This window comes from Diospyros lotus, chromosome 4 (assembly GCF_014633365.1).
Source record: "Diospyros lotus cultivar Yz01 chromosome 4, ASM1463336v1, whole genome shotgun sequence".
Taxonomy (NCBI): domain Eukaryota; kingdom Viridiplantae; phylum Streptophyta; class Magnoliopsida; order Ericales; family Ebenaceae; genus Diospyros; species Diospyros lotus.
Genome location: NC_068341.1, coordinates 1,275,613 through 1,294,348, shown reverse-complemented (window position 1 = coordinate 1,294,348; position 18,736 = coordinate 1,275,613). Strand labels below are relative to the sequence as shown.

At 37.1% G+C, this 18,736-nt stretch overlaps 2 protein-coding genes across 2 annotated transcripts; one reads left to right on the top strand and one right to left on the bottom strand.

Moving 5' to 3' along the window:
* Positions 1-343: 343 nt before the first annotated feature.
* LOC127800606 (probable voltage-gated potassium channel subunit beta) lies at positions 344-7,050 on the top strand. Its single transcript, XM_052335317.1, has 4 exons — positions 344-1,016; positions 4,519-4,662; positions 6,072-6,236; positions 6,878-7,050. The coding sequence occupies exons 1-4, from the start codon at positions 453-455 to the stop codon at positions 6,989-6,991; spliced, it is 987 nt and encodes a 328-aa protein (XP_052191277.1). The 5' UTR covers positions 344-452; the 3' UTR covers positions 6,992-7,050.
* Positions 7,051-10,508: 3,458 nt separating this feature from the next.
* LOC127800155 (9-cis-epoxycarotenoid dioxygenase NCED6, chloroplastic) lies at positions 10,509-12,638 on the bottom strand. The gene has a single exon (XM_052334610.1). It carries the CDS (start codon positions 12,512-12,514, stop codon positions 10,730-10,732), a length of 1,785 nt encoding a protein of 594 aa, XP_052190570.1. The 5' UTR covers positions 12,515-12,638; the 3' UTR covers positions 10,509-10,729.
* Between the last annotated feature and the right edge of the window lie 6,098 nt (positions 12,639-18,736).

Below are 18,736 nucleotides of genomic sequence, written 5' to 3'. Positions count from 1 at the left end.
AAATTCAAACAAAACAAAACATTTAAAATTTAAATTAAATGATAGTAGGAGCAGATTCGATCTGGATCTGGTAAAAACGTGGGATCGAACGTAACGTTGTCGGAGATTACAGATTACAGGACGCAATGCGGCCAGAAGCAATGCCACGTTGCACTCCACATCAGATTGTTTAAATCAAGACGCATCAGGACCATTGATCAATCAATCGCGGTTATCTTGAAGTGATGCTAAGCCAATTGCAACGACAGGGCGGTGAAAGCAATTGTAGGTTCGTCGCAGATGATCACTCCCTGTGCACGCATCGCCAACCACACGCCGTCTCCTACTATTCTCCCTCAAACCTGCCAAATCGCGGCGTCTTCTAAACTATTCTAACGCTCTCTCTCTTTCTCTCTCTCTCTCTCAGTACCGTCGCTGCGCTTCCACCGCCGTCGGATTCGACTTCGAGAGAAATGCAGTACAAGAACCTAGGCCGATCGGGGCTCAAAGTGAGCCAACTCTCGTACGGGGCATGGGTGAGTTTCGGCAACCAACTCGACGTCAAGGAGGCCAAGGCCCTGCTCCAATGCTGCCGCGACCACGGCGTCAACTTCTTCGACAACGCGGAAGTATACGCCAACGGCCGCGCCGAGGAGATCATGGGCCAGGCTATCCGTGAGCTCGGCTGGAAGCGCTCCGACATCGTCGTCTCCACAAAGATCTTCTGGGGCGGCCCTGGCCCCAACGACAAGGGCTTGTCCCGCAAACATATTATCGAGGGCACCAAGGCCTCGCTCAAGCGCCTTGATACGGACTACGTCGATGTGATCTACTGTCACCGCCCTGACTCGTCGACGCCGATTGAAGAGACGGTTAGGGCAATGAACTATGTGATCGATCACGGATGGGCGTTTTACTGGGGGACAAGCGAGTGGTCTGCTCAGCAGATCACCGAGGCATGGGGTATTGCGGAGAGGTTGGATCTTATTGGGCCGATCGTCGAGCAGCCGGAGTACAATTTGTTGTCTAGGCACAAGGTAATGGAGTTTTTCTTTTGTCGTCATCTAATTTTTTATTTTGCTTGGTTCTTTGAGTAATTGCTTGTGGAAGTTGAAATTGGCCATAGTACTATAGTAGGATCAAGGCACATAGATAATAGTTGGATCAAGGCACAGAGATTGAGTGCATTGTTATTATATACAATAATTAGAGATGTTAGAATCAAGGAAAAATGTTTTTGCCACCCTGTAGGGGTGTGCAATCTGTCATTTTGGTCGGTTTGGTTAATTCGGTTACAAAATAAAAAAAAAAACCAAATTGAGTTGGTTTATAACCAAAATTGAACTGAAATTGGGAAAATTCAGTTCGGTTACAAAAATCAGTTCAGTTTGGTTAATTCGGTTACAAAATCGAAAATACCGTCTAACCAAATTAACTGATAACACCAATTTAATGGCTTATTTTTCAGAAACCATTTATTGCATTATGATAAAGCTGCTAATTCATCAAATTAACCAATGTAGGGTTCAGCTTCAAAGCTCAAAAACAATGGCAAAAGATCCTAAATGGGGAACCGATAAGGTTTTTTGAAATTGAAACGGCCAAATGGGGAGGGAAGTATATCCTAAATGGCATCATGGTAAATAAGCTTACTTTTATGGTACTTTACATAAACATATATATATATATATATACATATATTAGAGGCCAAGGCTAAACCAGTTTTGCTGCGAAAGCATGCATCTCAATCTCCATTTTATATATTAGAATTTTATAATTTAAATAAATATATATCTATATATATTTATATATCTTAATTTAGTTATTTTGGTTAAAACTGAACTTTTGTTTTCAAAACCTAACTGAATAGCCGAAACCAAAATTTTTCAAAATGAAAATCAAACCAAATTGAATTAACCAGAATTCATTATTTTGGTTCAGTAATTCAGTTTTATCCAAAATCTGCTCACCTAGCCACCCTTGTATAATTTTCTCTACAAGTATAGGCACAACATAATGGATTATGTATTTGCAACTGAGACTTCAGATGATATATATATATATATATATTTGGGTTATTGGTGAATCTTTTTAACTATTTGGTATTGATTTTCTCTGTAGTATGTGAGATTTTAATTTTTAGTTTAGTTTTTTGGGACTTGGGAGAGGGGTTGATTGGGGTTGATTTTTCTATATCTTCCTATTTATGGAGTTCTGTTTACAGGACAAGAGTTTTAAGAATCTTGTCAACTGCTGTGACCACTTGCAAAAGATGGAACATGAAGTTGATTGTTTATCTTATCTGATATTCTGATTCATTTCTTACATAAATGTAACTCAAAAGTATCAGTTAATACAGACGCAATCCTTATGTAGTGCAAGCTGTTGCCTGGATCACCTAGATGCATGATTTGATGCTGAGACAGATGATGAAGATTTGTTTTGCTCTTTCTATTTGATTTTATAGTTTTCTTCTATGTAAAACTGGTGGTCTCCAATGTTTGTAATATCCTTGTATCTCACATTAGGCTTGTAGAAAACTTAAATCTTATGCTATGGTATAGTGATTTGAGGATTAGCTCTGGAGAACTATTCTTATGCTCTGTCTGGAGCTGTCCACAAGGCTGGTACGAATGATAAGATAAATGGAGAGGACCAGTTTAGTGGACAAGAAGATCAAACTTCCCTCCCTTAGAGTGATTCACTTATCTGAGCTGTAGATAATAGATGTTGAATTGCCTGTGGAGAATGTAAAATAATGATAATGTGAATCCAATATCAAGAGGCAAAGACAGTAGAGTACTAGGATCCATGAGACCGCTAATCTAATATATAATTCATATCATCAAGTCGGAATTTACGTGTAAGAAAAAATCATCTTGCAAACAGATTTTGTGAGAAGAGGTTAATAGAACGATAGAGTTAGTCAAGGGTAGGAAGATTCACTCTCATCAGAACTATTATTCTATTTCCATCTTATTTCATGTTTCTATTCACTATTCCTATTTCAATGGTCAAGTGGTTGGAGAAATTAAACAGAGATTTCCATTAGTTGACAAGATAAGATGTGCTTTATGTCATGGGGTGTGAGAATCCATTACCTGAGTCTCAGTAAAGTCCTGCATCAGAAATGCTTGTGGAGGTTTGGATGGCAAAGTGTTTTTGTGTGAGAGGTGGCAGCAGGGAAACATGGTCTTGAAGGGACATGTACTCACCCCCCGCAGCTAGGAGATCCAATGGGTTGGGCCTATGGATGGGCAGTGTGAACGTGCGGAAGAAATTTGTAACTTAAGTAATTTTGTTGCAGAATATTTTTTGGACAGGAATTTTGTTGTGGTTAAACTCATAGAATGTGTCTTGAGAATTTCTTAGGATACTGAGATGGATCCCCTTTATCCAGAGGTCATTTTCACAATTGAGATGTTGGATCAGTTGAGTGCCGGCTTCAAGTAGAACCAGTTCAGATCCAGCTTAGGGATGCTGGGTTGGTGTATAAAGAGGTGCCCATTTCATATGGTTGGCTCTTTTCTGTAACTAAGAACGTGTGATCCCCTTCTTCTAGAACACATTGTCAGGATTGAGAGGTTGGATCAGTTGGGTGCTGATTGGGAGGCTTCAATTAGGACCAGTTTAGATCAAGCTTAGAGATTCTTTGGAAAGGATCTTGTAGTGATACTTTCTTGATTTCATCTTGTTATAAGTGTTCCTGGGAATATGGGAGATACTTTTCATGGAAAGCCCCACTATTTTTTATGGAAGATACGTGAACCATATCTTGACTACTGACAAAAACACATGCAATTACCAGTCACTGTATTCTGTTTCTTCTGGATTAGTGTTGCATATACAAAACTAATGGACCATTACTGTCTCAAGGTTTTGAACCAGTTTGGATGATGCAATCTTCAGTAAGAGATCTTCCCTTGTCTTGGGGTACTGGATTTATCCTAGAGGCCACGATGTGAAGGTGTGGGTGACTTTTCGTGGGAGGGCAGCTTATACTAAGATAACAGCTCATTGTTTATATATACTAGCTGTAGCTGGTTGATCTATGATGGGCTTATGAACTTATAATGCTTATAGTTTCTTTGTTTGTATATAGAGGGGTGGCACATGCTATGCACTTGCAAGTTAATAAATGGATTATATTTTTGAAATTTTAATGAGAAGTTATTCATGTTTTAGTGAAAAGTTATTTTGGCAGAATACATGAAGAATTTTCAAAATAAAAAATCCTGACAGAGCTTCAGCAGATGATGGCACAAAATTTTGTGTTTTCTTTTTGTACTAGAATAGATATTGCTTATTGATGATTAATCTCAACTTTTCACAATTTGCGCACTAATATTGGTTTTTATTTCTCATTTCTTTATAGGTTACTGTATTTTCTTGTTTTGGATTAGTTATGGTCCCATTTTACTACAGCTATGTAGTTTTGTGCTATACTTGGGGATTTGTGTTTGTTAAGTTGTATACCAATGTATATAATATATCCTCATCTACTGTTACATCCATAATTATGGTGTTTTGCTTCTGCAGGTTGAATCTGAGTATCTACCTCTGTACAGTAATTATGGTTTGGGTCTTACCACATGGAGCCCACTTGCATCTGGAGTTCTAACTGGAAAGTATAACTCAGGAAATGTTCCGCCTGATAGTCGATTTGCATTAGAAAACTACAAGGTAAAACTTGATTGGGAATAAAACTTCTAACTGTCACAATATATTGTTTTTATACTTCCTTCAGCACTAGCTTTTGGCTTATTTGAACTTGCATTCTGATGCTTGGATGTTTCTTAGAGTATGTGCTTAACTATTAGTTCAGAGGTTTCTTTTAAGTTTTGTGTTAGATTGAGATAAGTCTGTCATACAACATTTGTGCAAGAAGCTATCCTGCAACATTCAAAAATGGTGTGCTTGTTACTTTATTGTTGAGAAGTTTTATCAACATATTTTACCATTACTTGAATTATGGTGCTAATAATTTTAGTTCTTATCAACTGATACAGATTTTTTTTTTCTTCCTGCTAATTTCTAAACACTTGAGTCTTTGAAGTTAGACTAAGGAATATAGGAGTCTCGGCAACACTTTTGGCCATATTGATTGTGATTTCAGCATTTTTACCAGATTCTTCGTGTAATTTTTCATTCCCATGGTTTTTGTAGTCCTTATCCATATAAAATAAATATATTGGAGCCGAGCTCCTCCACTATCATTTTGAGTCCAGTCCATTGTTACGATTCAACTTGTGTTTCTTTGAACACCACAACACCCTGCCCCCCTCCCCCACAGATACACAACACAAGGAAAAAAAACTGTTTTTGTGGGCCACAGATATTGATGTATGGTATTTGCTAAAGTGAGGCATCATTCAGGGATGACTACAAGACACTTCATTTGCGTTTGCTGTATTCCCTAATTCAAGGAGTAAAGAGTCTGAATCTTTTTTTGGTTACCATGAAACACAAATGAAATTTTGTGTTCCAAGGCAGTATCTTTGCATATTAACTCGACAAACAACAAAATTACTCTTTTGGGTTGTGTTGTCCTTCATAAGGCCTTGCTGGCTTCTTTACATTGTAGATTTTGCACTTTTACATTGTTTTCTAGTTTGATCCAATTGGTTTTTCCTTCAAGGCTAAGACTGTCTCAAATGGTCTGGTGAAAATATTTTAGAGGAGATGGTTACTTGTTCATTAGCCTCAATGTTCTTATTTCCTTATGATGTTTACTGAAACTAGTCAAGGTTATATTCATGAACAAGATCATGGAACATGGCACATCTAAACTCAGCTCATTTAGAAACCTTATTTCATGTCCCTTTCTGCTCAATTTTGTGTAAACATCCCACCATACTGTGAACTTAGTGGGATTTATTGGTGACATATGAGATTGAATGACTACATCTGTGCACTAGGTATCTGTAGCATGGAATTGTTATTTATGACCAATAGTTATTTATTTTATGTTGTAACGCTTAAATAACATCATTTATATGTTGTAGTCTTTAAGATCTAATCAGCACCAACTTGTACAATTAAACTGTTGAGGGAAAAGAGAAAAACTATGATATGATCATCTTGGATTGTAGAATCTTGCTAGCAGATCACTGGTGGAAGATGTGCTGAAAAAAGTTAATGGACTGAAGCCAATTGCGGATGAACTGGGTGTACCTTTATCTCAACTAGCAATTGCATGGTGTGCTGCAAATCCTAATGTCTCCTCAGTTATTACTGGCGCTACAAAGGAACACCAGGTTAGTTCAATTACTACAATGCATCTCCAACTGTAGGGATCCTGTTTTTCTGGGTTTTTTTTATTAAACTCTTTTCTGATTGATTTTCTTGTTGCAAGTATCATTTTGAACTGTTGTCAACGTTCTGCAATAGAAGTTTTTGATGTGGAGGTTTGTATTGCTTTGTCTGAAATGCTGCTGTTAGCCAGTTCCATTAGGAATGCTAATTTTTTAAGCAATGCACTGGTAGGTCACTATATGCGGGGGGACCATGGGTGAATTTGCTTGATCTTTTGTCCTGTAGGTCACAAAAACAGACAGGCTTTTTATCCCACTATTCTAGCTTTCTAGTTATTCCCATCTATGGTATTATCTTCTACAAGGCCTTTGTAACTAATATCATATTCAAGCGGTTCCCATCAAATTTTTCTTAGTCTTCTACTACCTCTTTTGCTCTATTCTTCGCAAGAGCCTCTATTGTTTTTCTTTTAACCTGACCGAACAATCGATAATACTTGTTAGTTGCTCTTGGTTTCGAGTTGCCCCTCTATTTGGAAAATCTTGCAGTGGTAATCTGAGCTTTTGTTGATCTCTCTCTCTCTCTGGTTTGGTTCTATTAATTTGTTTTACTGCATTATTAGTTTAGACTTCTTGATATGCAGATCAAAGAGAACATGAAAGCTATTGATGTAATCCCTCGGCTGACCACTTCCGTGATGGAGAAGATTGAGGCGGTTGTTCAGAGCAAGCCAAAGCGTCCAGATTCATATAGGTGAATCCTTTATTCTATCATTTTTTCGTTCTTCTATTGCGACACCCCCCCCCCCCCCCCCCCCCCCCCCCCAAAAAAAAAAAAAAAAAATCCTGCAGATTTGAAGGCTCAATTCTTAATTGTACTTATTACTTCATCCTTTGCTGTATTGGGACGTTTGAGTTATCCCCCTCTCTTCTCCTCTAGACTATTGTGGTTTTGGATTTTCATTATATGAAGAGACGGCCTAGCCAGCCTGCCGGCCTTGTGTTTTCAACATGTTACGCCTGATGACTATGACTGGCACCCCCAGTCAGTGGTCTTCACTCGTATTATGGTTTGATGGTGAAAATGATGTAGGTGTTGGTAAGCATGGGTTGACTTATGTTATATGTAAAGCCTCCTCCACTTTACTTTGGTCCCAAGCCCTAAACTTAGGGATGGTGATTGGAAAATCTAATGGGTTTAAGCCTTAAACTTGAAGACTTGAATGCTAAATGTTAAAAGTTAACTAATAAGATCCTAACTCCCCACCTGGGTTTGATTGAGAACTTACTAATTTTTCAAACTTTATCCTAAATAGCTTCATTTCCCATACGTCAATTGCTCTGATGATACCTCTGCAACTTCACGGCGGATACAATCTATATTGAATGATCAATGAAATTGCAAATCATACGGAGTTAGATCCAAAACAAATCATAATATAATCATTAATCACACACAAACATAAAATTTTATAAGAAAAATTAAGGATAGAAAAAATAAAATATTATTAAGTAAATAATTATTAGTATATAAGTGATGTTGTCACACTAAAATATTATTAAGATTATATTACTGTAATTAATTTTAAAACATTGGACATTAATTTACAAATATAAAATTATCTATAAATGTGCATATGAAATTATATCTTGATTAGAAAATGATTTGTAAGAATATTTTTTAAGCTGATATAAATCTCAATTAAAATTGAATTTGACAACATTCTAATTACAATCGAATTCAAAGTCATAAATCTCAATTAAAATTGGATTTGACATTTTAATTACAGTCAAATTTGATGTCATAATCACGATTAAATTAAAAATTTCAATCTCAAACAAATTTAAATTTCGAGTCATAATAACAAGTTGTTGGAGAGTAACTTAACAAAAATCTTGTACCCAAAAAGAGTTTTAACCTAGGACTTAGAAAGGAGTTATATTTTCTTCCTAATATTTCATTGATTTACCACTGTTCTCTTAACTCTTTTTTAACTTGGTTTTAATAGAATTCTTCCTCGTTTCTTCTCTTTGATTGATTCTTTCAATATAAAAGTTAAAATATCTATATTTTTATTTTTCAAGTTGTATTGCAATAAAATTCTCCTTATATACTCAACTTGTCAGTGTGTCAACTCCCCGAAGAAAATATCTTCTCCAATCAATTTTTATGTAAGTTGCAAAAAGCATTATGATTATAGGTAGGTTGTTGACTATGCGTCATGCCACTACTCACTATGCTTCCTCCAGATTCAACTGGATGTTTTAACATATATATATATATAGATAGATAGATATCTAGAGACCATTGGTGTGGCTTATGTTAATTTTATCTTCCTTTAGTTTATCATCAGACTCGTATGGTATGGGCTCTGTTAATTTTCATCATCATTAACTATACTTTAATCTCAATTAAAGCTTGAGCTAGTGACAACATACTTATAATGTCGATTTAGTTTTGACTATATATATTAACAACATTATTAATTCGTATAAAAAATAATATAATCCCCAAACCCCTTAATTTGGTAGTGATTTATCGCATCAATCTCCCATTTTCCCGCCGGCATTGCATGCCCATTGGTCCACGTGTCTCCCCCACACCCCCTCAAAACCCTTAATAATGTATCATGCATTCTGTCTATCCTTAATAATAAGTAAATAGAAACAAAAAACTTGTAATTGGTCTTTTTTAAGCCTCAACTACTATGATCATGGATCGTTGTTTCTATAAATTGTCAACTTGTTCCCCATGCCATAGTGACAATACTATCATGACCAACAAGTATTTGTGCCTTTTGCTGCTTCCCACTTCCACCAGCATCCCATCCATGGCCATGGTGTTGCTGATTCATCCCCAATTGCCATTTCCAACATAATCATATTATTATTGTAAATAGGCTACGAAAAAGGTCAGCCTTAATATTCACAAAACCTTACACTTACACATAACAGAAAAGGTCAAAAGCTATTAAATTTGTTTCCCTTGTTTCTTCCAAGTCTGTAATTTCTTAATTCTATTCTATGGTTGGTAGTTAAGACAGTTGAAAGTCGAAACCCATTTGAGAATGGAAAAGCTTTTTAGCACTAATTTAGGAAAAAAAAAAAAGTCAGCCCACGAGACTAAAATACAAAGTGGAAGACCATCAAAAGGCAAAGCCATTTTATTTTCAAGATAAGGGTCCATTTGCAATTTTTGTGGAGACGACACTCAGATGCCGATGGAAACTGTGGCCATAATATATTCAGACGTTTGGATCAATACATTTGGGAAAAGTTTTGTGGGATGTGCTTTAACCTCTAAATAGAAACCAAAAGAAGCGCTTTGATTGGGGATGAATTAGAGCCCACAACAAAAGTCAACCCTTTTGAGTGGCTGTGGGGGTGGAGGTGACGGAAAGGGACGAATAGATTAGTGGATGGGTTTTGCAGCATAAAGTTATTTTGTTTGGCTAAGCTGGAGCTGGCGTGTAGATGGGTTCATGGGTGACAAGGGGGCCTCCAAAAGCAGAGGAAATAAGGCAACCCCACCCAACCCAACCCAACCCAGCCCAGCCCAGCCCAGCGTTAATGCCATCCCACATGCTCCTCCTCCTACAGACTTGTGTCATGTGGATTGTCATGTATGTGTGTATATACCTTTTTCTTCATCAAGAAACAATGCCACTTTGACACTAGATATTATTATCAACTGCTATAAGGAACTAGCTTTCTGAATTCATTATAGCTTTTGCTCACCAAATTAAATTGAGTGCAAATTAATGGGCAAGGTCTGCACTTTACTAATATTCTAACTTTGTCCTCTACCTTGTCTTTTACCCAGAACTAAATGGCCCTCTTTTGGAGATTTACTGATCTGGAAATTACTGGTTTTGATTGTAGAATAAATATATATAATGAGATTAGGGCAAGTCCTGTCTTCTCTTCAATTTGTTCTGTCTTTTCTTTTTTGTTTCTCTGTTCCGTCTTGATGTTAATACCTATTAGGGTATTTGATAATTAACTTCTAAAGGCAAATCATAATATTGACAGTTATTGGAAGAAGCTTAATTATGTACTCTGCATATATGTCGAGTGAGAGGAAGAGTCATATATTGATATGTTATATTGACGTAATGTATAAGACGTCAATATAGAATGTCAACGTAAGAGAAAGACTCGTATATTGATATGTTATACATTTATATTAATATAATCTACAAGACGTCAAAATAGAATGTGAAGGAGTGTCAAATTTAAGAGCCAAATAGCATTTCTGATCTGAAAATAAACTTCCTTCTGGTTTTGTTTTCTTGTCTGCCCGACCAGCCTACGTGTCACTCACTGCATGTAGCTAGCCTGGATACACTCTTACTCAGCTTAATGTATAATTAATTCTCAACAGAAGAAAGAGAATTGATTGATAATGATAGGTTGTATTAGTAGAAACTAAAAGGTATTCACATCTACATACAGTAATTACAAGTAGAAGATGATGATCATGGATGTTAAATTTATCAACATAGACGCTGTTGGCTCAAGTCCTGAGAACTAACGAATGTGCCATGAAAACCATAGGGTACCCTAGACGGTAACCTTACCGAAGCCACTTGCTCCATGTCCCAAGCCTTAACTATCACCAATTCCGACCTCTCCTTCCTCTCATCTCTCACAAAGCCCATCACATATCCGCCGTCTTCTTCTTCTTCTTCCCCGCCGCAGCCCACAAAACATGGCTCGCCGCCATACCTTTGATCGCCGTAAATAAATTTGTTCACTTCTCCCGTCACCATGTCCACCTTGGCGATGCCAGAGCACCGCGGCCAAGGCTCCGCTATCGCCAAGTACACGTACCGGGTTTTCCGGCCAAGCCACCGCTTGCTCACCTGTCCGGCTTCCAGGTTGAGGCCGGCCACAATGACCCTCCTGGTGGACCCGCCCGTTTTCAGATTCAGTCGGATCTCAGATAGCTCGCTTTGGAGGGGGTCGGGCCGTTGATTGAAGATCGAATCAGGCGGGCTCATGCATGACCCGATTACCACGATGACCGGGTCGCCTGCTTCGCTAGTTTCCTCCCATGCATTCCAGAGATGGAAGCAAAAGCAATCTGGAACATCGATCCACCGGATCTTCGAATCGTCGGCGGCGTCTTTGGGTAGGATCGCGAACCTAGATATCTTGTTGGCGTCGTGGATGACGGGTGACTTGCCCCGGGTCATCTCGGATAGCTTGAACACGACTTGGTGATCCGGGATGATCACGTGAGCTTCCGTGATTGCGAAGTCATGGATCATGGTTGGTTGCGGGAGAGAGATGGTCACGTCACGTGACTTCCTCCCGCACGTGTCGAATTTGAAGTACCTAAGATAAGGTTTTTTCAGGACATCGTAGCTCAGGCCGTAGAAATCACCTGTGATGGGGTCCACTTTTGGATGAGCGATCATGGACCCTTCGAGCTGCCCGTTGAAATCGAACCGCCTGATCGTTTGTAGATCACCATCTTTCGTGATGCGGACGTGGTACGGAAGATCGTCCTCTGACATGGCCAAGAGCCGGCCGTTGAAATAGACTAATCCGGCGTTGGCGACACCAGTGCCTCGAGATGGGTCCACCAGGCCGATGCCAGCTCGTGCGGAGAACACAGCCAGCCGAGCCAACCCCAAATGGCCATGCAGCTCGCCGATCGGCTTGGGAAAGATGGGCCTCCCCAATGCGGTTTCCTGTTCGAGCCGGCTGGTGCGAGTGAAGCGGCAAGAGTAGCTGGCTCGGTTCCCGTTCCCCAGCGTAACGGCATGGACCATCCCGTCCCCGTCGAACAAGTGGTGGCCGTTGATTGGTCGGAACATGGGGTTGGCCCCATTCCTCAGGTACACCCCACGGAGAGCTGCCGGAATTTGGCCAACCACCTCGAGCCCCTGCTGAACCGGAAACTCCCTGACCGGGGCGAAATTCCCCTCCAGCTGAACCGCCGGGTCTACTGTCGGGCTCAGCCCGTGCTTATTATCTAGCTTCATGATCACTGCCCTCTCAACCATGTCTAGCGCGGAGGCCGCTAGTTTCTGAATCGGGTTCAGCTTCGGCGGGTGGCCGGTTTGAGGTGGCGCCGGAGCGGGCTGAGGCGGGCCGATCAAAGGCTTCTGCTCCGGCCGCAGAATAATCTTCCGGTGGAGAGTCCCCTTTGACGGGTTGACGGTAAGGATTTTGGGTGTACATAGCTGTGGGTGATGAGGAGAATTTCTTGTGGGCTGAGTTTGAAGTTTATATGAGGTTGGTGTGGCGAAGAAATGGGGAGAGGCTTGCATGGTTGGAGTTGCAGAGGGAGAGAGAGAGGAAGGCGAATTAAGGAGGAGATGGCCGGGTGAAGGGTGTAGTAGTAACACAACAATTAATGGGGGGGTCCCTGATGCTTATATAGAAAGAAATGGAAAAGTGCAAGTAAGTGGGCTCTATCAAGAAGAAGGTCCAGCTAGCTAGCATGATAATGGGTGGACACGTATTCCATTTCTTTATGAGGTGACCCCTTTTGGAGAGATACTTAGAACCTTAATTTGGCTTTTGCTTTGGCTTTGGTACATTCTGTTCTGACTTCTGAGAGTATTGGAGTGATTCTCTAAGTATATATACTTAATAACTTAAAAGGCTTAATAGTAGTTACTTAACATTACAGATAATAACATATATATATATATATATACGCACACACGTATATACTTTAAATTCATATTAAACAGGGTAAAAATGTTATCGATCTATCTAGTCTAGTGCAAACCGGATCAGTCCGGTCCAACAGTAGACCAGTCTAGTCTTCGGTCTTCATATATATATATATATAAGGAGTTTTTTTAATTTCGATGCTCATCACTCCTATTTCTAGCTAGGTGACCATGCATATCTCAATTATTAGAATAATAATAATATAATGAAATTTGTTGAGTTGCATGTCTAAAAAATGCATCCTAACTCCATAGTTAGTTAAGGTTACTTTACTATAGAGACAGAGAGTGAGAGAGAGAGAGGGCCGGGGGACCAATTAGTTAAAATTGTGACCATTTAAGTGCGATAAATTTATATGTGCATGCATATATAATTTTTGAGTTACTTTAACTAAAACTTTTGAGTTAAAATTTTGAACAAATTAAAGCATTTAAAGGTAGTTGGAATAATAATTTACTTATGATGATGATATTTATATATGAAGTTGTGGGTTTAAACTTTTCGTTTTCCTTTCTCTTGGTATTTATTTTTTCTCTCCCACCAACCATATATAGCATGTAGAGATTGATTTTCTTATAATTTTGAAAAATATTCGAAGCCCATCTTTATTAATTCCCAAATGTGATGCGCTGTACGTAGAATATTCACCCAAGATTTGATGTATTATTATAGTATAGCAGAGAATTAATTATGTAACAACTAATGCTACGTAACTCCAATTCCTAACCAACGTATTTAATAAAATTATTATATAAAGTCCATCATGCATATTGCTTAGTGAAATCAAAGGTGGTACGTACGTCAAACCCTATATATATATATATATATATTTAATAATTAATCACATTATTAACTAATGTTTTCAGGTTAATAAGCATATTTCTTCTTCTATTTGAATGTCATGTCATCTCAATATTATTCGAGATAGATAGATAGATAGATAGATAGATTTAAAGTTTGTCACACACATAATAATGTTAAACTAAAAGACAGACGTAGTAACGAATGCAAGGCCAAGTAATAATTTATTATTAACATCAAATAAATAATAATAAATTAATTAGAATGGGAACTTGACATATAGGGACAAATTACCTTGAAGATTCTGTTGGGATACGGACAATTAATGTTCATGTGAATGCCTTCAGTTTCTTGAACTCTTGTACTTTAAATATTTTAACAACTTTGTCTGGCGTACAAGGCTAAAATTGGAGGAATTTAGTTACGTGAGAACAATGAATTTATTTATTAATTAAGAATGTCGTTGTTAATTTATTTAAATTTTATATTAAAAAAATAATTAAAAGATGTAGAGCAATTTTTGCCTAAACACTTTAATATTTAAAATTTAAATATAATATTAAAAATAGTATTAAGCACATGTCTTTCTTAGAACGATGGTCATCTATTTATAGATGAATATGGAGTTTTATGATAAGTATTCCTAATATTTTAAAATCTATAAGAATTGAGATTTTTAAGAATAATGTTTATCCTTTTTACAAAACTCTTGGAAAGATTTTTAAATATCAAAATTAATTTGTTTGCGTTATATTTGAGACCTCCCAAAATAAAAGAAATTTACTTGATAAGTTTCGAGATTTTAGAGTATCCATGAGCTTGTTATAGTTTTTAAGAAATACTCATGTCTCGATTCTTCTAAAGACATTTTCAATTACTATTTTGTCGACATTTAGAATTAGTCAACCGTGATTTATAGGCCCTCAATGAGTAAATAAGTCCAAATGCATGGAGGAGGAACATAATAGAACGAACGCAAGAGGTTTTTACATGATTCGGTCAGAATAATGCCTACTCCATGACTGTTCTCTGGATATTCCGATAGAGTAACAATATGTTATTATCGTTGTTCTCTCTCCTACAATGGTATTCTTGGCCCCTATTTATAGTGATGGGTGTTTACAATTGCATAAAATACAAAAATATAGAGATGATATTATGGGGGACAAGATGTCCTTATCATTTCCATAAAATCGGGAGTGAGCTCCGTATTACTAGTGATCTGGTTTGCCTTACAAAAGTAAGTGGGTCCTTGCTTCCGGTTATTCAGCAGCAATGTTGTTATGCAAGCTGAATAGTTTGATTGGCGAGCTGAATGGTTAGACCAGTAAGTTAGAAGCATTGTTAGCAGCTCATTGGATATATCACTTAGAGCTCGCTATGAGCCTTCCTCTTTGCTGGGAGCTCGCTTGATTTCGTGATGTGACCTAGAATTTCAGCAATGTATGAGCTTTCCTGATGAGCTCATCTGGGCCTACTAGGCTTTAGGCGATTGAGCCAGCCTATTAGGCTAAGTCTAACCCATAAGAAATGGTACGAGAAATATGTATAACATATTTTAAGTCAAAAATAATTAGGGGTGTATACGGTTCGGTCTGGCCGATTTTTAGCCAATTTATTGCGCCGAACCGCACATGCGGTTTTCACATGTAATCAAACCGACCGATTTGATTTGGCATGAAAAAACCGCACCAAACCGTACTGCGTAACGCGGTGCATTTTGATGCGGTTTTCACGGTTTGCAACAACCCCAATCGACATACAAATAAATCCAAATCCAAATATCTTGATCAGACAATGTCCACCAAAGATCTCAAGCTTCCGCACCAAACCAAAACCATCTTAATAACAAAACATTCAGGACTGGAAAGTACAAATGGAAGAGATACCTTATCAGAAATGGAGTTGGTATTGTTGGATCTGCTAATTTAGGATGAGGGGGAAAACAGATCTGAGTCATCCATGGACTGGTGCGATCGACGACGAGGGATGGGTGCGTGTGAAGCTTTGAGAGACGAAGAGGGAGAGATGAGAGAAATGCTGAAATGATTTAGGGTTTCCCCCACCTCTTTTATATTTTACATTTTATTTTTTATATTTTAAATTATTATAATATATATTGGGCGGTTCGGTTTGAAACCGAACCGTGAAACCCCAAATCGCAAACCGTGCGGTTTGGGGGTTTCTCAAACCGTGTTGGACCGCCACTCTAAAAAAATCGCATGGTCTGGTGCAGTCTGGTTCGGTGCGGTCGATTTCCGCGATGCATCAATTTTTTTGAACACCCCTAAAAATAATATTATGTGCTTTTGAAATTTTTATCTTTTTAAGTAGATTTTTGTTCATGATACATCAAGTAGATTCTTTAAAAGTCCATCTTAGTATTTTATAAGTTTAATTTAATATTTTTTAACTTAAAGTCCATCTTAGTATTCTTTAATTTAATATAGTCCCTAGAACATAAGTTAAACAATTGAAAAAGTGATATGTCGAGTTTACACTGGTGAATTGTGAGTTCGATTTTTATCCTGTGCAATGAGACAAAAACTCACACTTGCGATTTACCTCCTCTATTAGAATCGAAGGGAGGAGCGACGGGAGCCGCGCAAAGATGGTCATCTAAAATTTAATTTAATATTAATTAGTTTAATAAATTTTAAATATTAAACTTAACAAATTAAATATTAATATCTAAGTAGATTTAGAAATTTCATTAAGGTCTTCAAACTTTATCTGACAACTAGAGCAATTTAATAATTAATTAATCAGTCAAAATAAATACAATAATATTATTTAAATACTTAAAAAATAATAATTAATGTGATAGTCTTATATTAATATATAATATACTCGTATTAATTAGACTATGAATGTAATGTCACCTCTTAATCTCTAAGTATCATTTCCAAATTAAATTTCATCCCTGTATATAAACTCACAAAGTGTGTGGCTGCATGGTGGGGTGGGCACACTTAAATTTAATCGATTTAGAATATGGCACGTGTCGAATATGCAATACTCTCTGGGCCAAATCCATATTTTTGGCGTGTAATTTCACATTTTGTATTATCATTTAATTGTTTTTGTTAATTTAATGATATTTTAGAATTTGATTTGTAAGTTAATTTAATTCTTATATTTTAATTTTGTTTTTGTGATAATTTGAATATTTTATTATTTCCATTACATTTGTAGATAAATATTTTTATGTGAATTTAATTCATATATTTTCATGTGTATAAAATAGAAAATATAAAATAAGATAATAAAATATACGTCACACTTTATTTACGTTAAAGTATAAAAATTAATTTGACTCAAAAATACAGATACATGAGTATAATCAAATCAATGAAATCTTTTGGTTGTCACATGAAAAAAATTTAAAATACATAAATTAAATTGATTCGAAAATGTAAGTTTATGGGTATAATTCGAAAATTAAATTGTATTTTTAAAAAAATGTAAAAATACAAGAATAAAATATAATTTGACCTAATATTGAGTATTTATTACGAGCATTTTCTGAATCGTCTTGGGCCTTGACGGGACTGTTATGGGTTGGAAACGGTCTGATGATAAGGCCTGATCTCTCGAATCCCAATAGGTCCAAGGCCGAAGCCATCTCTGCGAGATCACATAATTGCTAAAGCGCGAACTCTGGTCACTATAGCAAGCGAGTTCTTGGCGATGACTCTAACTCGTTAGTCAACACTGATCAGATCGCAATAATAAAGACACATTATCCCTCAAGATATGATCCCACCACTTTAAATTTTGTGTAAATTATCTATATCTCACATTATAAATGAGGGATAAAAAGTTATTGTACAAGCATGATAAAAGATACATATTGTTACTTTGCCAAAATGATCAGAGGACAATCATGGACTAGGTATCGTTCTGGCTGAATCACTAAAAAATTTCTTGCGTAGTGTTTGTTGATGGTGTTATTGTTTTCTTCTCCTCGTATTCATGATTATTGGATTAGTACGGGTCGACGAATTTCAGTTGATCATTTTTCAACGTCGACAGTATTATATATGATTTTTAAAGGATGAATGATAATTATTAAATTTTTATTATAATTTAATTTTTTTAAAAAAATTGTAAAATAATATTACGTTGAAGATATATAAAATAGAAAGAAATAGAAAATATAAAAATAAAGAAACAGTGGTTGATGAAAATGAAATTGAGATTAAAATTGAAATTATGTTTCCCATGGTTGGCTTGCAAGTGCATTTGCATGGTGGGCGGAACTCAACATAATGACACGTGTGCTATAAGAGAGGGAAATAGTGCATGACACGTGCCTCTAATGGGGCAGTTCATTTTTGTTTTGAATTGTGTCGTTGTATGTTGTTCCATTCCACGCCCGCCCACCATGGTCCCGCCCGACGTGTTTTCCGAGGTTTGTGGCCGCTTCCCACCTCGTCGTCTTGGAATTGTAATAATTCTTCTCTGCTCTGCACCTGCATGAGCATGGTGCTGCGTCGCTACCGTCCAAATTGAGCTGAATTTTGAGCCCCATATGCGTTGACATCTGTAAATTACCTCGTGTCATCTGTTTGGCAATTTTTGTCACGTCGCTACAGTCTTAGTGTCTGTCACCTAGTAAGCCTCCTAAGTCCTAATTTAGGCTACATCTACTACAGCTTAGATCTACTACTACCCAAATCTCTCAAATTCCAAGCTCTTAAGAGTCAAATTACCCTAAACGGGAAGTAAAGTAGCCAAATAGAAGACAAATTAAGGAACCCATCCATGCATGCAGATGCAGTCAGGAAGGAAGGTTGGATTAGACTTTCTATTCCCCAGAAAGTTTAGTGCACTAATTACGAAAAACAGCACTCAAAGATGCAACCATAGTGAACAATAATTAAAAATTCAACCATATCTTACAAGAACGAAAAATTAGAAAGAGATAGAAAAGTTCTTACGTAAATACACGACTATTCTTAAGTCATGAACTGAAAATTTAAAAATTGTATTAAAACTAGTATAGG